Genomic DNA, 22,500 nt, shown 5'->3' on the forward strand with positions numbered 1-22,500 from the left:
GAGATGTATGGAGGGGCTAGGCCATTGAGAGCTTTAAAAACAAAGAGCAGTGCTTTAAAATCAATTCTATATTTTACTGGTAACCAGTGCAGTTGAGCCAGCGCAGGGGTGATGTGTTCTCTTTTTTTCGTTCCAGTGATGAGTCTAGCAGCTGAGTTTTGAACCAGTTGTAGCCGGGAGATGGTGGACTGGGGTAACCCCAGATATAGGGAATTGCAATAGTCCAAACGAGAGGTGATGAAGGCATGGGTTATTGTGACTAGGTCGGTGTGTGTTAAAATGTGTTTTAGTTTGGCTATGGTTCTGAGCTGGTAAAAACTGCCCTTGACAACACTACTAACCTGTTTATTAAAATTAAGGGCTGGGTCAAAAGAAGACACCTAAGTTTTTTATAGGGCTGTTTGGATTTGCCTTAAGGGGGCCAAGTGTTTGAGAGAGACGAGCGGTTGAGGTTGGAGGGCCAAAAACGATTACCTCAGTCTTACTCTCATTAAGCTGGAGGTAATTAGCTGCCATCCAGCTTTTTATGTCCTCCAGGCAGTTAAAAAGATTGGTGAGTGAGCTGGTGTTTTCGGGTGTGGCTGGTACATAAAATTGTGTGTCGTCGGCATAACAATGATAATTAATATTGTGCTTATGGAAGATGGCGCCAATGGGGAGCATGTACAGAGAGAACAGAAGAGGTCCTAAAATTGATCCTTGAGGGATGCCACATGTAATGGGGGCTGAGGATGAGGGGCAGTTACCAATTTGTACATTAAAAGACCTGTCCTGTAAATAGGAGGCGAACCATTTTAAAACTGTACCCTTAAAACCAACCTCATCCTCCAAGCGTTTTAAAAGAGTAATGTGATCAATCGTATCAAAAGCTGCACTAAGGTCAAGGAGGATTAAAATGGCACAGGATCCGTTGTCAACTGTTAAAACAATGTCATTATAAACTTTTAGCAGTGCAGATTCTGTGCTATGTTGGTTTCTGAAACCAGATTGGAATTTGTCCAAGATAGAGAATGAGTTGAGGTATGATGAGACCTGTGCGAAAACGACTTTTTCTAAAATTTTGGAGAGAAATGGCAGCTTAGAGATGGGTCTGTAGTTATTGTTGTCATTGGGGTCAAGGCCTGTTTTTTTGAGTAATGGCTGAATGGTGGCATGCTTAAAACTGGAGGGGACGATTCCCGTTTCCAGACTGCTGTTGATGATGGCCATAATGAGGGGACAGATGGTGATGAAAACCTCCTTGAAGAGGCGAGAGGGAATACTGTCAGAGGGGCAGGAGGTGGGTTTTAAGTGGGAGACCACCTCAGACAGGAAGGAGGAGGACACAGGTAGGAAGTCCCGAAAATGGCTTGATGAGAGATGGATTACAGCGTGATATGATGCTGGAGGTAAGATGAGTGCTCTGATATTATTTATTTTGTCTGTAAAAAAGTTTCGAAACTTCTCACATGTATTGAAATCGGGAGCGGGAGTAATGGCAACGGAGGCAGCAGGGTTTAAAATGGTGTTTATGGTTTTGAAGAGTATTTGTGGTCGATTTGAGTAAGTGTTTATTAGGTCAGCATAATATTCAGACTTGGCTGTCTTTACTGAGGTTTGATAAGTCTTTAGGCATTTGTTGAGGATTTCATAGGAGATCTGCAGTTTGTCTTTCTTCCATTTTCTTTCAGCCTGCCTACAGGCCTGTCTTAAAGTGCGAGTGGACTCATTTAGCCACGGTGTACCAACCGCATCACGCTTGCGTCTGACAGATTTTAAAGGAGCTACAATGTCCAGTGTGTTTGAAGTGATAGAATGGAAAATTGAAACTAGGTTCTCTGTGTTAATAGGTGAAATAAGGGTCTCGGAGATAAGAGATGAGTGGGAGCGCATGAGTGAGTTGGAGAATTTTGTGGCTGTGGTTGGGTTGATGGAGCGGGCGAGATAGTGTGACGGAGATGGAGGAGAGGGAGGACATGGCAACATGGATTCAAACACAATCATACAGTGGTCAGAGACACCAATCTTAAAAATGTCAGTGTTGGAAATGTGCAGACCAGTTGATAAAACTAGGTCCAATGTGTGGCCCTTATCATGTGTGGGCCCAGACACAGATTGTACCAGATTAAAAGAGTCCATAATGTGAAAAAAGTCCTTTACCATAGGTTTTTCTGGGCAGAAGAAGAACAAAAGATCAGCGTGATCGATCATTTAAAAAATCCATTGGCCATGTTAAAGTGAACTGGTAAAAGGTCCTAGGAGAGACAGTGAATAAAAGCCATAGATTAAAATGATAAAAGGACTCCGTTTGTGGAGGAGCAGGAGCTGCTGGCGGAGATACACCATCCCAATTGAACTTGAATAGAGAGAGAGAGAGAGACGAGGGGGGGTAGAACGAGAGACAGAGAGGAGGGTGAAAGAGAGAGAGAGAGAGAGAACACTAGGCTTGTCATAATTATTACAAAATCACTTGATTGCAATTCTAAGTGTTTTCGTGTCATTGAAACAGTGTTTGTTGGTAGAGTTCAATCCAGGTGACACACCACTGACAAGGATGATGATGATAACTCCCACGCTTATAGCTACACTGCTGCTGTGATGCACACACACACACACACACACACACACTCTCACACACACGCACGCACGCACGCACGCACGCACGCACGCACGCACGCACGCACGCACGCACGCACGCACGCACACACACACACACACACACACACACATGAGACACATTTGTATTTAATCACACAGCCGTCTCGCTCGCAGAATATAACCGGTCGTCAAGTGACTCACACACTCACACTCACACAAACCAGTAGTGGAAAAAGTACTCAAGTTATTTACTTAAGTAAAAGTACCAATACTGCAGTATAGAAATGCTCCGTTAGTTACAAGTAAAAGTCCAGAATTAAAAATGTACTTGAGTAAAAGTACAAAAGTATTGGCATCAAATTGTACTTAAAGTACAAAAAGTAAAAGTACTAAAATGTTTGAAAATAGCAGATCTACAAGCTCACAACGCGTCGCATCGCGACGCGTTGTGAGCTTGTAGATCGGCTATTTTCAAATATCTTATGTATAAAATAGGCCTAAAGTGGTTAACGTATGTTTTATAATATAATACTTTACATCTGCAAAGTAACTAGTAACTGAAGTTTTCAAACTCTTGTAGTGGAGTAAAAGTACAACATTTGCCTCTGAGATGTAGTGGAGTAGAAGTAAAAGTACTGGAAATTGGGAAATACTCAAGTAAAGTACAAATAACTCAAAATTGTACTTAAGTACAGTACTTCAGTAAATGTACTTAGTTACTTTCCACCACTGACACACACGCGCACGTTTCCGTTTGGTGCTTTGTCTTCCATCCAGCAGCAGAAAGGCTGACATGTGGTGAAGGTGAAGTAGGCTCAAGGTGTGGACAGTAGATTACAGCTGTTTGAATAGACGGGGTTTGACGCCGTGCTTACGGCTTTAACCAGGGATCAATCCGGGATACGCATCGGTGTCACTTTAGATGTCTTTGGCTATTCAAAAATGCAGAAATAGCAGATCATAGCGCGGCACTGATTGCCGCGCTATGATCTGCTATTTTTGAGAAAATAAATCGTGAAAATGTGTGCACATTTTTCAAAGTGAACATTTGTAACTGTCAAATGTCTCAACAAGTGTCATGATTTTTCTGAAAAACAATTGTTGCTCTATCAGTGGTGCTCTTTTTCTGGTCAAGGACCACCCAAAATGATATGTTTTTGGCCGCCGACCACCATCAAAATATGTTGTTCCAGGGACCCTCAAGCAAAGATTTGAGTTAAAAAAAAAGTTGTTTTCCCAAAAATATACGTACCGGTAATCAAAGATTTGCACAAAATTGTTCAAGATTTTTCAAAAATAGCCAAAGTATAAAAATAAGGGTTATAGCAAAAAAATTATCTAAAATGACACAGATGCGTTACCGGATTGAACGGGTTATTTCAATTCAGTTCAAACTTTATTTCAGACACTCAGGGGGTCCATACAGCATAAAAAACAGCAAACAAATACAATAGACAAAACAAATAATCAATCATGCGCTTTTCCGCACAGAGGGTGAATTAGGGGCCGTCTCCACCAAGATGTTTTATGTTTGGAGTTTGTTTGAAGCATTGATTGTTGATTCTTTTCCACCTTTTCAGATGGGGGTCCAGGGGGCCAAATTCATATAATTCTGGGGGTCCTTGGCATGAAAAAGTTTGAGAACCACTTGGTTTGGAGTATGAATGAATGAATGAATGAATGATTGGACACTTTTGTGCCAGAAGTCTGGAAAATACTTTGGACATCGGGTGGAATACTTTGAAGCATGTACCGGCCTTTAAACACACACACACACACACACACACACACACACACACACACACACACACACACACACACACACACACACACACACACTAACCACTTTAGCCCTAGTTTATACACTATATTGAAAATAGCCGATCTACAACAGACAGAGTAATTCTACATTGCAGTATTGATACTTTTACTTAAAGGTAGGGTAAGTGATTTGCTTTGGTTAAAGGTTTAATGACATTCACTTTTACACCACATTCAAAGTCTTTGTCCTGGTCCTTCAAAAGTGTACAAAAAGTTTTAAGTGAAAATTCCATTCCAGTGATCCACTGTAGGTGTTTTTGTCTCACATTTCTAAAGCCTTTTCAACTGCAATGAAAAAAGAAATCTTTGCCTGCGGGTGTCGCTGGTGAGGGATTTTGCCTGTCAATCATCGCCTCTGCTCCGCCCCCCCCAAAGGAAAGGATAGGGGAGGGGAGGGGCGAGGAGGAGAGTGGGCGGGATTAATCGACAGTGACCTCACTGTCGAAGGGCCAAGCTCAGATTACTTTTCAGCCTAATTATTCAGAAAACCCCAGACCACAGAAAATCCACTGAATGTTCAAAGTTAAAAAAAAATTGGTGTAATTAAGGTCATAAAACCCCCCAAAAAACATAAAAAATAAAAAAAGTGAAAATGAATGTCATGATACCTTTAAAGTAAGTGTTAAATAGCTCTATATTGTGATAGTACTCATTGCAATAGAGTGTTTGTTCAGTAAAAGGAGTCTCCCATGTCTGTCCAGCTCTTTATTAAACAGAAAATGCATTTTCAGTACTCTCTCCTGATTGGCTTAAATTCTGTCACCTACCTGAAAATGTACTATATTCTGTTTACTAAAGAGCTGGAGAGACCCCTGTGACCCAACAAACGCTCTGTAGCAATGATTACTATCAGAATATAGTATTTTAACCTTTTTAACAAAAAGAAAAGAAAATACTTAAAAATATCACTTACCCTATCTTTAAGTAAATCTTTTGAGTACTTTTTCCACCACTGCACGCACACACAGACACACAGACACACAGACACACACACACACACACACACACACACACACACACACACACACACACACACACACACACACACACACACACACCAACCATTAGAACAATAATTTTGTTTTCCTTTATGCACCAGTCACACAGTGTGGCGTCTCATTCATGAACAACACAACACAACTGTGTGTGTGTGTGTGTGTGTGTGTGTGTGTGCGCGCGCGCGCGCAGCCTTTCAGAGCTGTGTCAGACGTGAGGAAGTGAAGGTGTCAGATGTATTCTGCAGTCAGTGGCACGTTCCTAATCTCTGCCCCACAGACACACAGCCCAGTGTGTACATTCAGACAGGGGTGTCTGTTAGAAGTGAGATGCTGTGTACATTCATACAGGGGTTTCTGTGTGAGTGACACCGTGTGTATATGTATGTACACGTTCATACAGAGTGTAGAGTGACGGAGGTCACAGCAGTGTGTGTGTGTGTGTGTGTAGAGTGTCTTATCTCCCCTGACAGCCAGTACACAACCAGTGGTGTGAAGTAACTAAGTACATTTACTCAAGAACTGTACTTAAGTACAATTTTGAGGTATTTTTTTTCTTTACCGGAGTATTTCCAATTTTCAGTTTTACTCCACTATAATTATTAGACAACTTTAGTTACTAGTTACTGTGTAGATTTGGATTATTAACACAAAACATGCATTAACCACTTCAGCCCTATATACATTTGGGCCGAGGAAAGCAGTACAAGGTAAATACCCAGCGCAACACCAAGCCTTTGGAGTTTTCCAAAAGCACGGTGCTCCCGTTATAAACAATTAAAAACATGTGCTCAGGAAAAAAAACATCTTGGTGGATACGGGGCCTTAATATACTTGTTGTGAGGGCCTTAATGTCCCCGCTACTACATATTGAGTACTTGGTACAGTAATACCAATACCTTTGTACTCATCTTCAAGTAAAATATTGAATACAGGACTTTACTTGTAGTATTTTGATGTTGTGTTGTGGTATTGCTATTTGCTATTGAGTATTTCTTCCAGCACTGCCTGCAGTAGTAGAGTTCCGGAGACTGGTATACAGTCTATGTGTGAAGGCTCATTGAAGCAGTTCTGTCAGCTCCTGGTGGCCCAGCACCTTTACTGAGACACCTTCTGTTGCTTCTTCCTTTAATTTGTCACCCAGTCTGTGTATAAATAGCACTGTCACCCGCAGTAAGAGGCTGCAGTGGGTGAACTGGTGGCAGTAGTGAAGTGAAGTGCAGTAAAAAAAAATACTGAAACTATAGCAGCAACAACCAGAGTTCACATTTTCACTTCACAGAAGAGAGAAGAGTTTGTCTCTTTTTTTTTTTTGACGTTTGACGTTGACTTTTTTGTGCAATATTTGAATCCCACAATTGAATTTTAAATATATGAAGTATGTAGCTTATTCCTTAGATATCTGAGCTTTTAATTTAAATGGACCTGCTTTTTGCTAGTGTAGGATGTATTTTGTAGGATGTACCTTTCGTCGTATTTTTAACTGACTCGATGATTTGTGTAAATGTCAAATAAAGTCTAGGCCTATTACATTTTGTGTCTTGGAATCTGCACAGTGCATATGTGTAAACTGTAATCCTGTTACAGTTTTTATAATTCGACATTTTGGTGGCAGAGCAGTAGAATGTATGTGTGTACTAAATCTGGCTGGTACCAGATCATTAGCCTGGGATCCAGCCTGCTTCACTACGTTCGGCGGATTTTTTTTTCTCACTTTGTTACTCAGTCTGGAAAGCCTTCTATCTCCAAGGGAGGCGGGACATGCCATACGGCCGAAAACGAGCCGTGGCTTCTGATTGGTCCGTGGTGCGGGGCGAGACAAAAACACCAGTGTGAACTTGTGATTCGTGATTCGTGATACGTTTGAACAACATCCAATCAGCAACAACGTTGCCTACGTAACATATTATGTAGTTCCTGTGTAGTTCTGCAAAACGAGTCAAATAGGAGCCTTTCCAGACTGAGAAACCAAGTGAGAAAAAAAAATCAGCCGATCATGGTCTCTCCTCTAGTGTTGTGGCTGTGGGTGTCACTCACTTTGGAGAAGTAGTTCGAAAGGTATCGAGGGCACTAAGGGCACCGTCTCTTTGACCATCTGAAATACCAATCCCAGTGATATTTGCTTAATAACCGTGTCTTCTACCCTGAGCCGTCCCATACTAGCAAAGTGTGTTGGAATTAGGTGGGTTGTGGGCTTAATAATAATAATAATAAACTTTATTTGTATAGCACCTTTCATGACATGAAATGCAGCTCAAAGTGCTTTACAGAGCAAGAATACAATTACAGTTAGAACCAATTTAACAATAAAGCAAACAAAAATAAAATAAAAATAAATAAAAGCAGTAAAATGCAGTAAAATGCAGTGGCCCTCGCCACTACACAACTACAACACAAATGGATATAACTTAAATGTAGTGGCCAGAGAAGTAGTGCAGAGAAGTAGTCATATCAGTTTGTTTTGCAGTGTCTAGAGACGTTAACCCATTCAATCCGGGAACGCATATATGTGTCATTTTAAGATTTCTTTGGCTATTCAAAAATAACAGATCTACAAGCTCATAGCGCGGCACCGAGCTTGTACGAGCTTGTAGATCTGCTATGTTTGAAAAATCTTGAAAATGTGTGCAAATCTTTGCATATATATATTTTTTAAGCGAACATTCGTAACTCTGCGTGTGTGTGTGCATGTGTGTGTGTGTGTGTGCAGTGTCTAGAGACGTTGAGCAGTCGTCAGGTAGAGATGCAGAAGTTCATCGCAGACGGCTGTCAGGAAGCCCTGCTGGAGGAGAAGAGACGCTTCTGTTTCCTGGTGGACAAACACTGTACCTTCAGCTTCCAAACCGCCGCCTTCCACGACAAGGTATACATACACACACACACACACACACACACACACACACACACACACACACACACACACACACTGTACCTTAAGCTTCCAGACCGCCGCCTTCCATGACAAGGTACGTATACACACCACACGGTGCATAAGCTACCGTGTTGCGCTCTGAAAATAGCAGATCTACAAGCTCACAACACGTCGCAGCGTCACACATTGTGAGCTTGTAGATCGGCTATTTTCAGCATGCAACCAAGTGTAAAACCTGCCATTACGACGCCATCAAGGCACCGCCAACATACATTTTAGTCGACTAAATCAACTGTAGATTTAGTCAACTAAAGACTAAAATCTTATGATATTTAGTCTACTAAAACTACGACTATAACTAAAACTTTTCAAATGACTAAAATATGAAATATAATATCTAATATAAAATATAATAATATGTAAAACTAAATTAAATTGTATTCAAAAGACTATGGCTAAACTAAATCAAACTTTGCTGTCAAAATGAACACTGGTCCCGAGTGCTTGCTAAGTGCGATCTGCATTATTAGCACACATATCCTAAACTTCTAAGTAAAAGTACTTCTCATGGTTGTGGTGGAAAGTAACTAAGTACATTTACTTAAGTACTGTACTTAAGTAAAATGTTGAGGTATTTGTACTTTACTTGAGTATTTCCAATTTCCAATACTTTTACTTCTACTCCACTACATTTCAGAGGCAAATATTGTACTTTTACTCCACTACATTTATTTGAAAACTTTAGTTACTAGTTACTTTTCAGATATAAATTATGATATAATGAAACATACCTTAATCAGTTTAACCCTATTTTATACCTAGACTATTTGAAAATAGCCGATCTACAAGCTCACAACGCGTCGCATCGCGACGCGTTGTGAGCTTGTAGATCTGCTATTTTCAAATATTTAGTACTTTTACTTTTGGTACTTTAAGTACATTTTGATGCCAATACTTTTGTACTTTTACTCAAGTAAATTTTTAATTCTGGACTTTTACTTGTAACAGAGTAGTTTTATATTGCAGTATTGGTACTTTTACTAAAGTAAAGAATTTGAGTACTTTTTCCACCACTGCACATGAGCCAGGAGGTTCAAAATGAGTTCAAAAGTTCAAGTATGTTGTGCTGGAAGCACCCTAACGCGTCTCTATCACAGAGAAATGCATGGCAGAAAGACAACTGGCAGCTCAAAATGAAAATGTGTGGACACGGTATAACGTTTAGTTTTTTGCTCCTGCAGGCCAGAGACATGCTGACCACCAAGCTGACCACCTGGCAGGACCAGTGCAGCAACGCCACCAACATGCCTGAAAACATCATGACCAAGATAGAGACCCTGCGTACCGCCGTGCCCGTTACGCCACTGCCTTCTCCGGCCACCACCCCCGCCACCACACGACACAGCGTGGTAAGACGGGGTTTGATCGATTGATTGAATATTTTATGAGACAGAAACGTGAAACGGCACGAGTACAGTCAAGCGCTTTGTCTAAAAGGATAACACCAAAAGAAGTCCTTGCGGTCTTGTTTCCATTGGGGTCCTAGGTATTCAATTCATCAACATATAAAAAATAGCACTGAACATTCAATATCATCACAAATATAAAACACTATATGTACAGAGTAGGGGGGAAAATAGAGGTGTGGGGGGGTTGCCTGTCTAAGGGAGAAGTGATAACTACCTCCCGCTTTGGCCTCCTGAAAGGTGAATGTTCAGGGCTGTTTTAAAGGAATCCAGTGAACCACTGGGATGGGGAATGGGGTTAGGGCATTCCACACTTGGGTGGCAGTGCTGTAGAAGGAGAATTTACCCAAAAAGGAAAATTGGCAAATATTTAAATTATTCCAAAAATTAAAATGGTTTGCTTTGGGAAATTGTCGACAGTTAAATACAAACATGTGGTTAACCACTTAAACCCCCAGCATCCGTATCCGTACAATAACAGAAAACAGAATGGACACTAGTATGGAGCCCTGAGGGACTCCTGTCGACCATAAGTTGGGTTTAAGTCAGTTAAGAGGAATGTGTACGAGTGTCCTAATAGATATAAAGTCAATAAGATCTGTCCACAAACTGTACGAAGTCTGTGTTTTTTTTACATTTTGAGAAAGTTGTGTTAATTAATGCACTATGCCAGTTGGTTCTCAAACATGTTCATGTGAAGGAGGACTCCCAAACAGTGTGTGTTGTAACCATCCCAACATCAGTGTTAATGTCCTCTGTGTCAGAACTATACGGGACGGGACTCCATGTCGGTGGCCCCTCCCCCAGCTCCAGCTATGAAGGCCCAGACCAGTCCTCTAGCCAACATGTTCACGGAACGAAACACAGGTACCACGACATCTACTGTCATTTCACATCTGTGTGTGTGTGTGTGTGTGTGTGTGTGTGTGTGTGTGTGTGTGTGTGTGTGTGTGTGTGTGTGTGTGTGTGTGTGTGTGTGTGTGTGTGTGTGTGTGTGTGTGTGTGTGTGTGTGTGTGTGTGTGTGTGTGTGTGTGTGTGTGTGTGCGCGCGTATGCACTCGTGCACGGTGGGTGTACTTGCAATACTAGTCTGATAGACCAATCCAGAGCATTGTATTAGAGAGTTGCGTCACCTCTGGAGCAGAAAACAGCGCCGGTCACGTGGTTCATGTAAACTGGCCTGATGAAGTGAACAGAGGTGACACAACTGTCCTTATATGGCTCTGGGCCAAACTGCAAGGTCAGCAACAGCACACAACTAGATATAACTCAGGCTTTTGGGATTAGGCTACAATTGGCAAAATGAATGGAAAAAATATGATTCCTTTGTAATACTTGTTATTGTTATTGTGTGTGTGTGTGCATGTGTGTGAGACTACCTTTGCATTGTGTACTGTGTACATTTCCCTATCAAAGCTTGCATTTGCATCAGCGAAATTGAATATGTTTTCTCGCACCTTAACTAACGCATACCATGTACACTGTACATTGTACAGTATATATCTGCTGCTATGCTCACGCACCTTATGTCTCACCTCAGCTCCCGCACCGGATAGATATACTACTGTATGTGTAAATATGTAGAAATTCCCCTTGCCCCGCTTCTTCAACTTCCCTTTCTCTTTAATGGAATTAACAATACGATGGAGCTTACACAAAAATGTATTTCACCCACAATAAAGATGATTCTGATTCTGAATGCCGTTTTAGAGCCCTTCCTTCCCTTCTGTGAGGTTTCTAATGTCTAAGTCAGGGGTCTTCAACGTTTTCAGACCAAGGACCCCCTAGCTGAGAGAGAGATGAAGCAGGGACCCCCTCTATATTGTATAAAAAAAATAAAAATCAGATTCAACTTTTTTTGTTTCTTTGGTCTGCTCTTTTTTCCCTCTCCACCAAACACCTCTTTGCCAAAAATAGCCGATCTACAAGCTCACAACACCTCGCAGCGCAAGGCGCTGTGAGCTTGTAGATCTGCTATCTGGCTAAAGTTCTCCTCAGGATAGGGATTCAAGTGGTTAAAGTAAAAAAAATTATCCTATCACACAAAGATTTGGCGGACCCCCTGTAGTAACTCTGAGGACCCCCTAGGGGTCCCGGACCCCCTGTTGAAGACCCCTGGTCTAAGTTATTCTGTGTTCACACTAGCAGCGACAAAAGCTAGCTAGCTAGTTGTTTTGTGTTGTGCTAACCTCCACCTGTGTTGTGCTAACCTCCACCTCCCCTCCCCCCGTCAGAACACGTGACCAGTGTGGAGGAGAGCGCCATCCCCAGGTCGGTGTCGGTATCGTCGGGCCTGAACAACATAGTGAAGAAGCCTCGCGTCCGCACCATCTTCCCGCACGCGGCCGGAGACAACAACACGCTGCTGAGCTTCGACGAGGGCGAGACCATCATCCTGCTCATCCCCGACGAGAGGGACGGGTGGATGTACGGAGCCCTGGAGAAGACCGGCAAGTGAGTGAACACACTAAATAACTCATTTAATTAAACAAAAGTTTAAGTTGGGTGGAAACCTTGTATGTTCAAAACCGTTACTTTTCAGGAAATGGAACGAATAATGTTCCAATGGATCCAATGTAGTTATTATTTAGTTACAAGCTCTTTTTTAAAGGAACACTTCATACACTTTTTACCTATCTTCGTATAATTGGTGCTCATTATAATATAAAATGTCTACTCACTCTGTGTCTCAGAGAAGGGCACACCACTTTCACTTTATTTTGTTTTATTTAAAATAATAGCTAATCTACAAGCTCACAACGTGTCGCAATGCAACTTGTGAGCTGGATGTAGTAGTAACTTGCTCAGCAAAGTTAGGCACAACCAATTAGTAGCTACGAGGCAGCGGTTAAACGCTTTTCCCACAGGCAGTTACACAACGATCACTTCAAGCCTTCAAATATATATTTTTTGTAGCTTTTTCTTTTCATATTTATACACCCAGTAATATTTTCCTGGTAAAGTACTGATGAATCATTCAAATGAAATCTCCTCCCAGAACCGTGTATTTAAATCCTCATTTGTTAACCCATTAAGACCTGAAGCCGATTCTACTAAATGTCTTCTAAATCCCAACAGTATTCTGAAAAAACGTATGTTTCTATATCAGTGGGTGCTCAAACTTTTTCATGTCAAGGACCCCCAAAATTATATGTATTTGCCCGCAGACCCCGATCCCAAAATATCTTGTTCCAGGGACCCCCCAGAAGCAAAGATTTGAGTCAAAAATGGTCGCTTTAAAAGTATATATATTCAAAGATTTGCACACATTTTCACGTTTAAAAAAAAATAGCAGATCTTATCTGCTATTTTTGAATAGCCAAATAAATCTAAAATGACACGGATGCGTTCTAGATCTTAATGGGTTAAATCCTCATTTGTAAAAAAGTCAGTCACCAGCTGAGGGGCCAGGGAGCACAGATTGGCTTGGCGTCGTCCTGCGCTGAGAGCAGGTGGCGGTATACTGTTGAACTTCTCCTCCTACTCTCCTGGCCGGCTCGCCAATCTCTCTCTCCATCCAACTTCGGACACCCTGTGGCTATACAACGCTTTGATCGGACTGCCAGCCAGCGGCTCCGACTCCGGCAGTAATTGGCGAGAACCAGAGCTCGGCTCGTCTTGTCTGACTCAGGCTGTAATTGGCCGAGTCCAGAGCTGGAGTTTGTCCGCGCAGTGTAGTGCGGTCAGTGGTGGACAAAGTACTCAAATGTTTTACTTAAGTAAAAGTATCAATACTGCAATACTGTAGAAAGTAGAAAGTACTCTGTTACAAGTAAAAGTCTGGAATTCAAAATGTACTTGAGTAAAAGTACAAAAGTATTGGTATCAAAATATACTTAAAGTACCAAAAGTAAAAGTACTAAAATGTTTGAAAATAGCAGATCTACAAGCTCACAAGCTCGCGACGCGTTGTGAGCAAAATATGGCTGAAGTGGTTAATGTATTTTTTATAATATAATAATTTATATCTGCAAAGTAATTAGTAACTAAAGCTTTCAAATAATTGTAGTGGAGTAAAAGTACAATATTTGCCTCTGAGATGTAGTGGAGTAGAAGTAAAAGTACAGATAATTGAAAATGCTCCAGTAAATCAAAAATACCTAAAGATTGTACTTAAATAAGTACAGTACTTGAGTAAATGTACTTAGTTACTTTACACCACTGAGTGCGGTCCAGTCCGCGCGGCCAGCATTTTGTGCAGGCTGGAGGAACCATCTGGGCCGTTCGGACAGCTCGGCTCGGCTCGGCTCTGGTTAGGCAAACGGCAGCTTCCGGAAGCTCTGGCCACATTGCTGCGCTTTTGGACAGCCTAATGCTGCGTTCACACTGCCATACAAAGATAACAGGCTACCATTCATTTTCAATGGAAGCCAGCCGACACCAATACTAAGATTATACATCTGACGTTTGTATAGCTGCAACAAAAGCTTCAACAGCCAGCCACAAAGCTCCTACTTTATAGGTGTTGCGGTTTATAGGTTTTCAAAACGTCTAGAGCACCGTTTCTACAGGGTCGCGAATAATTTTCGCAGATATACAAGCTTTTTTCACTAGTTTGAGTCACTACTTTTTTTTGTTGTTCATACTGTTTTTAAAAGCATGTTCTTTTGAATACTTTTTTTTTAATGAATGTAATTTAAATGTTGTCCAATCTGTATGGTAGAGTATGTTAATACAATATAACTTATACAAGTGGGTTTATTGTATTGTCTCCCTGCTCTTCTATTGAGACATTTAGATTGTGTCAAAGGTCATGTCTCACCATAGACACAGGATCTGACACAAATTTTTACCTGATTGTGAAGATTCCATTTATCCCCTGAGCAAGCAGCTCTATTAGCTCAATGGTAAAAATGTCAGCACTTGCGCAGGAAACCAGGTTCAAATCCAGGGGTGAATACATTTTTTTTAGAAGTCACAAATTTGTCTGAGCAACCTCCACTTGTACTTGAGTAACAGGAGTATGTGTACCTTGACTGCATGTGACCTCAGCAGAAAGCCCTTCCCTCTGTATAAACACAGGTTGTGAGTACATTCACACATTGTGATGGCGTAGTGTTTTCCACCAGGAGCTTTAAGATCCTTTCATTTATCACATGTAAACACAGGAAACACCCAGTATTGTCCAAAGATAAAGGGACAAATATTAACCTTTCTCCCTGTAGCTGTGTGTGATTTGATACAGAGTATAGTGCCCAATGACACCAAGACCTTGTTCTGAGCTCCTGATAGCAACCGACTGTTCTTTCAACCTCACTTGAACCTCCTGTGTCCTATTTTATGCTCTGTCATACGTCAGTGACACATGCTGAAAATAGCTGATCTACGAGCTCAGTTGTGTGCTTGTAGATCTGCTATTGTGGAAAGAAAGTTTGAACATATAATCAAGCTCAAGTGGTTAATGTGTGTTTTGTAATGATAATCTAAAAGTGACTAGTGTAGTGGAGTAAAATAAAGTACAATGTTTCCCGCCCTGAGTAGCGGAGTTAAAGTATAAATGATGGGAAAATAGCAGCGGTGTAAAGTAACTAAGTACATTTACTCAATTACTGTGCTTTACACTTTTGAGGATTTTTTACTTGACTGCATTATTTACAATACTTTTACTTCTACTCCACTACAGCTCAGAGGCAAATATTGTACTTTTTCTCCACTACAATTAATTTAAAACTTTAATTACAAGTTACTGTGTAGATTTGGATTATTATTACAAAACATGCATTAACCACTTCAGCCCTACATACATTTCAGCATTGTGAGCTTGTAGATCTGCTATTTTCAAATGATGTTTATACATTTTATACATTAGAAAACTTGTGAAATGGGACATTCTGCGTAATGAGTACTTTCTACTTTTGGTACTTTAAGTACATTTTGATACCGATTCTTTTTTTTACTTTTACTCAAGTAATTTTTTAATTCCAGACTTTTACTTGTAACAGAGTACTTCTACATTGCCGTATTGATACTTTTACTTAAAGCAAAAAAAATGCAGCACTTTTTCCACCAATGAAAAATAGACACGCACTATATGGTCCCTGCACCCAAAAACCAAATCCACCGTGGCATGGAGGATTAGCGTCTGCTTTCTCTCACTCACACGCCGGTAATGATGAAATGCTTTGAGAGAGAGACTGGTGCTGGCTCACATCAAGGCCTGCGCGGCCACATTCCTACGTGCTTTGAAATGCCATTCAAATCTGATTTCAAAGCATGCGTCTCAGCCCAGACGGTCGGGAGGAGCATCAAAGCCCCCGATTTATGCTTCGTCGCGCGTCGGTGTCGCTCGCCGGAAATAGACGATCTACAAGCTCGCAACGCGCCGCATCCAGCGATGTAAAGTAACTAAGAACATTTACTCAAACTAATGTACTTCAGTACACTTTTGAGGATTTTTTATTTTACTGGAGTATCTCCCATTCTCAATACGTTTACTTCTACTCCACTACATCTCAGAGGCAAATATTATACTTTTACTCCATTACAATTATTTGAAAACTTTAGTTACTACCGTAGTTACTTTGCAGGTATAAATGATTACATTACAAAATACACATTAACCTCTTTAACCCTATTATATACATAGGCTATTTGAAAATAGGCAATCTACAAGCTCACAACGCATCGCGACACATTGTGAGCTTGTAGATCTGCTATTTTCAGACATTTTAGTACTTTTACTTCTGGTTCTTTAAGTATTTTGATGCCAATACTTTTGTACTTTTACTCAAGTAACATTTTGAACTCAGGCCTTTTACTTAGTAACAGAGTACTTCTACATTGTGGTATTGATACTTTTACTTAAGTAAAAAAATGCAGTACTTTTTCCACCACTGGCCGCATCGCTTGTAGATCGGCTATTTTCAGCGAGCATAATGTCGTTTCCTATGACGTTGCATTGTTACCACAGCAACTGTCTCTCTGCCCGTCTGTCTGTCTGTCTGTCTGTCTGTCTGTCTGTCTGTCTGTCTGTCTGTCTGTCTGTCTGTCTGTCTATATCGTATACAGAAGCATAAACATGTGTTGCCTATTTAATTTGCGCTACTTTTTTTATGTGATTAAATGTGCGGGTTTCTCAGCTGTTTTCAATATGACTCGTTAATTAACCCACTTGTCGCATCTAAGCAGCAGGCATTTGTGTTGAAAACATTAAATAGGCCTGCTCTAATCTAAAATCACAAAGGATCTCCATCAACCCTCTCTGAAGTCAAGGATTCATGTTCTTGTAGAATGGCAACACTTAACACATTGGGTTCCAGCATTTTTTCATAACAACTTACGTTGGGTGCCAGCATTCTCCCCATTGACTGCGCTTTGCTGTTTAAAGCTCTAGACTCCACGAGGAGCAAATCCATGTAAAAAAAAACATCCATTCATGTTGCGCGATGACCCTGGCTACAGCCTGGAACGATAACATTTCACTCGCGAGTTACAATGGGGGGGGATCGCGCATCGCGCATGACCGGTTTTCCCCACCGGAAACAGATTCGGAGATGTAGGTGTTTTAAAGAAGGAAATAGACAGGAAGTGGATGGCAGCCATGTTTTTGTTTTTCCGGTGATCTATCTGGCCTATCCTTCTCAAGATCACAATGGGTACTCCCAGAGCTGCTCTAGCCCCGCCCGTGTGGAGAAAAACGAAAAAAACAAAAAGACATATTTCACGGTCTGGACCGTGTTCGGCACCGGACCGCTACTCTGCGCAAACACGGTTCAGACCGTGTTTGGCACCCGATGTGTTAAGAGGTTTGTGAAATGTAAAACACAGTATGACTAGATAATACTCCAATGGTCTAAACATCCCCTGAGAAGATGTGTATTATAGTGAACATTCCCTTTCAGTGTGCTAATTAGTCAATCATCATTTGATTAATTGAGTGAAGTCACTCCATGTGGAAGAAACTATCCACGGCACTGCAAGAAGAAGCTTGGTGCATGCAAATCACTCATTTTGAATAGAGCAGCTGTCTGTATTCACTGGCCAGGATTATTACTTTCCAATGAAGATCAAAGCTATTTTCCCCCCTTTTTAAAACGTTTTTCTTTCTTGTTTTTTAACAAAATGAGGGGGGGGGGGGCAGTGGTGGAAGAAGTACTCAGATATTTACTTAAGTAAAAGTAGCAATACCACAATATCAAAATACTCTGTTGCAAGTAAAAGGCCTGTGTTTACTTGAGTAAAAGTACAAAAGTATTGGCATCAAAATATGCTTAAAGTGCCAAAAGTAAAAGTACTAATGTTTGAAAATGGCAGATCTACAAGCTCACAACGTGTCACATCGCGACGCGTTGTGAGCTTGTAGATCTGCTATATTTTCAAATAGCCTATGTATAAAATAGGGCTGCAGTGGTTAATGTCTGTGTTATAATAATATAGTAATTTATATCTGTAAAGTAACTAGTAACTAAAGTTTTCAAATAATTGTAGTGGAGTAAAAGTACAATATTTGCCTCTGAGATGTAGTGGAGTAGAAGTAAAAAATACTGAAAACTGGAAACACTATAGTAAAGTGAAAAAGTTACGAAAATGTTTACTTAGGTACAGTACTTAAGTACATGTACTTAGTTACTTTCCACCACTTGGGGGGGGGGGAGTGGAAGGCAATTCAAAGACTGACTCAAGGTTATTCTGACGGGTGTCAAATATATGCAAAACGAGGATGGGAAGCAGACCGTTTGCAGTTCCTCCCCGCAGCGTCACTTTGATCGTTTTCAATTCCCCTTGCTCCGGGAGGTACGCAGGTATCCGGGCTGCTCTTCCTGCATTCCGTACCGATGTCATCACATTCCTGTTTTCTTCTTTTGGGCTTTTTTTGTAGGGGGGGGTTTCACCGTAGGCGGCATAAACAACTGGCCCCCAGGGCAGAGCAGAGAAAGAGCTGCTGTGGAGATGATATAGCTGATATAGCTCTGTGTCGGAAACTGCCTCCTAAATGACTTGTCTGTTGAGGCAGAGGAAGCCGTTGTCACCTCTCTGGGCTGCTCAGTGTCACTGTGACACTGAGATACAGGGGGACCTGCTGGAAGTCGTGGTGCATGAAAGCACAGTTTCAGTGTGGCGTCACCGTGTTTTGGTAGGCCATGCCCACAGAGCTGCCAGTGTCTATCTGAAATGTATTTCTATGGTATAAGGAAGGACGGTCTGACATGCATTTCTATGATAAAGGCTGTGGTAAAGACTCGCTGGAGCTCTCCTCCAAACTTTTCAGTATCACCCGTATTGACTCTTTAAGATGATCAGAGATTATCTGATATGAACAATAAAGCCATCACACGTTTAGCACTCACAATAGCACATGATACTGATCATCCCTTCATTGTCACCTCAAACTCATGTCATCTGGGCGAGGATACAGAACTTTAAAATGGGAAAAAAAGTTTGTTTTAGTATCCCTTTTTATCCCTTCAGCCATGTATTGTCTTGGTGTTATGTTGTTATGTTGTTCTGTGCTGTATTATGGTTAATGTGTTTTTCTGTTGGAACAGACTGTGAAGATGAATGTCCCTGAGGGGACAATAAAGACTATTATTATTATTATCTTCCTAGTGCCGAGCATTGCCCTTCAGTGCTCTTGGCGTCCAGCGCTTTCCTTTTTTTTTGTTGGCAGAGTGCCACGGAAGCTTCAAACAGAAAATAAATTCACCTTTTGGAGAGGAGTTTCTGCTCATCAATGTCACGTGTGATCTTGGTGTGACAAGTTGGTTATTTCCGACCTGACTTTGAATCGTTACAACATGCATGAGAAGTCCATGTTTACCGTAGTTTCAGCATGGATGTTTGTGTCGATAACGCAGATGACTCCACGAGCACAGAGACGGTCGATTGGTTTGAACATCGCCGGCGTACATAAACACTCTGGACATGTTTCCTCCGTTCAAAAACACATTCTGTGTGGACATGGCCTCCAAATTGAAACGTCCCATTTGAAAATATCTTATGCCAGGGACCCCTTTTAACCCATTGAGACCTGGAATGCAACTGTGTCACTTTAGATGTCTTTGGCTATTAAAAAATAGCAGATATGCAAGCTCATAGTGCGGCACCGAGTGCCGCGCTATGAGTGCCGCGCTATGAGTGCCGCGCTATGAGCTTGCAGAACTGCTATTTTTGAAAAATCGTGGAAAAAAAATTTGGGATTTTTTTCAAAAAACTGTTTTCAAAAGTTTTCCAAACTTTCGAGCTTGTGGATCTTCTGCTTTTGATACTTTTTTTTTTTTTTTTTTTTTTAATATGGAGATAAAAGGTTTCTGCCCGACAGCAAGATATGCTAGCTCAAAAAAGATTGAGAACTACAGTATTATTTAATCATGTCTCTGTGTCTCTCCCTCTCTCTCTCTCTCTCTCTCTCTCAGGAGGGGCTGGTTCCCTTCATCGTATTGCAGAGCCTTCTCAGAGCCACTAGTGAATAACAACAGGTAAGGGGACTCCACACACACACACACACACACACACACACACACACATGGTGTCACGTTGCAGGCAGGTTGTGTATTTTTAGCAGTGTGTTCCTCTAGTCAACCTGGTAGAGTGATAACGTTTGTTATCCTGCAGGAGGGAGTCCCCTCCCCTTCCGCCATCTTTGATTGGTCGAGTTTCATACGGCTTCCTTTCAATAATTTCCATGCGTTCCTTTATAATTCGTACTCATACTGTATGATGACATCATTATATTACTTGAAGGGCGTACTCTGAAAATAAAGGAATAAAGGAAGTTTTATTTCCAGATGGCCAGGCATCTATAAATTACACAAATCTTATGTGTGTGTGCAGTGGTGTAAAGTAACTAAGTACATTTACTTAAGTACTGTACTTAAGTACAATTTTGAGGTATTGTACTTTACTTGAGTATTTCCAATTTCCAATACTTTTACTTCTACTCCACTACATCTCAGAGGCAAATATTGTACTTTTACTCCACTACAATTATTTGAAAACTTTAGTTACTACCGGTAGTTACTTTTCAGATATATCCTATGATATAATGAAACACACATTAACCACTTTAGCCCTATTTTATACCTAGGCTATTTGAAAATAGCCGATCTACAAGCTCACAACGCGTCGCATCGCGACGCGTTGTGAGCTTGTAGATCGTCTATTTTCAAATATTTAGTAATTTTACTTTTGGTACTTTAAGTACATTTTGTACTTTTGTACTTTTACTCAAGTACATTTTTTATTCTGGACTTTTACTTGTAACAGAGTATTTTTATATTGCAGTATTGATACTTTTACTTAAGTAAAACATTTCAGTACTTTTTCCACCACTGATAAGGGGTCTGCCATGACAATAGTCACACCAGAGGCCGCACGTGGCGTGACTATCGTCATTGCCCAGGGGCCAATTGTCACAGGCCCAGGGGCCAAAGGCCCTTCCAGTCCTGCTCCAATCCTTGCTCCAATCTGCACCACACTAGCCACAAACACTGTTCAGGGGTCTGCCATGACTTAGTCACACCAAAAAACCTAACTTGCACACAGATGTGGCACTGCAGCAGTGTTACGGCAGACTTTAACACTTCAAATGGCCATAACTCACTGACCATTGCTCTGATCAGCGCAATATAGGACTAGATGTGAAGAACAGCGGCCTTCACATCTAGTGTGTAGGATCTACTTGAGCACCGAGGACCTGAGAGAGAGTAAAGGGACAATGGGGAAATTGGTTTGTTTGGCGGTTGTCTAAAAAAATATCTGTAAATCCACAAATCTCTTCATCAGACTAATGAAGGGCGAAAGCCCGAAATGTCTTTGCAACTGAAAAGTCTTTGCAACTGGAGCCCACAGTGTGCGAGCATTTTTTCGTTTTAAGTTTTGGATTTTTGTCGCTCAGCACTTCGGGTTTAGATGTGCATGTCCTTCCTTCTTTTTATCTGTCCCATTTATAGGGAGATCCCTGATGTGATCATAATACTGATGTCATAGACATGGCCTCCAAGTACTGTCTATAATAATGGGTACTGGGTACTAAGTACTCTGGCAACGTGTACAACACTCTTAGAACGGTCCTCCTGCTAAAGCGATGTTTTTCCATTGCGGTATAGTGTTTTCATGACTCTTATCACGCTCCCAACACGTTACAAAGGGCAGAGCATGTGTTTGTGTCCCACTCCAGTAAATCAGGTGAAGGTCATCTCTGCTGAAACGGTGTTGTTAATGTTGTTGATAACAAAACACTTGAGAGCGTGAGAACGTGGCGCCTCGCTCCTTCCTGAAGCATGATGGCGCCGTCTTTCATCTACAAGTTGATACTAAGTGAACACGATTTATTTTTCACAGAGATAGACTATATTAAGCCTACAAGTTAATACATGAGAAGGTTGTCACATGCAAAAACAAAAACAGATCTACAAGCTGACAGCACGTTGCGATGTAACGCATTGTTAGCTTGTAGAGCTGTTCTTTCTAAGCCTGCGTGTAACGAATTACTCTACCTGGTTATTACCTGGTAATTACCGTACTGTAAAAGGAAGGGTTACCAATTACTCTTGATACCAAGTAATAAGTAATGCACTTTTTTATTTATTTATTTATGGGGCCTTTCTCCCTCGAGCCTCGACTCCTGACGGATTAATTTATTAGAGCCATCCCACTGAGAGATGCCGCTAGCCTGCCGTGCTTTACGTGACACGCACACACGCACACACGCACGCACGCACGCGCGCACGCACGCACGCACGCACGCACACACTGTACTCAAAATGAAACTTTATAACCCGCAGAGAATTCTGTGTTGGCAACAGCACAGTGAAAGTCTGTGTGCTAGAAT

General features: G+C 41.2%; 1 protein-coding gene across 2 annotated transcripts in view; it reads left to right on the forward strand.

Moving 5' to 3' along the window:
- The window catches only part of LOC308099716 (BAR/IMD domain-containing adapter protein 2-like 1), a 90,190-nt gene that overhangs the window by 54,749 nt on the left and 12,941 nt on the right, over nt 1–22,500 (forward strand). For both annotated transcript variants that reach the window (XM_080448459.1, XM_080448460.1), the window contains 5 exons: nt 8,104–8,256; nt 9,507–9,674; nt 10,496–10,598; nt 11,966–12,185; nt 20,084–20,146. In XM_080448459.1, coding sequence (XP_080304585.1) covers nt 8,104–8,256; nt 9,507–9,674; nt 10,496–10,598; nt 11,966–12,185; nt 20,084–20,146 — 707 coding nt within the window. The remainder of the gene's footprint in view (nt 1–8,103; nt 8,257–9,506; nt 9,675–10,495; nt 10,599–11,965; nt 12,186–20,083; nt 20,147–22,500) is intronic.

The sequence above is a fragment of the Gymnoscopelus braueri genome (assembly GCF_963280865.1).
Source record: "Gymnoscopelus braueri genome assembly, chromosome: 13".
Lineage (NCBI taxonomy): Eukaryota > Metazoa > Chordata > Actinopteri > Myctophiformes > Myctophidae > Gymnoscopelus > Gymnoscopelus braueri.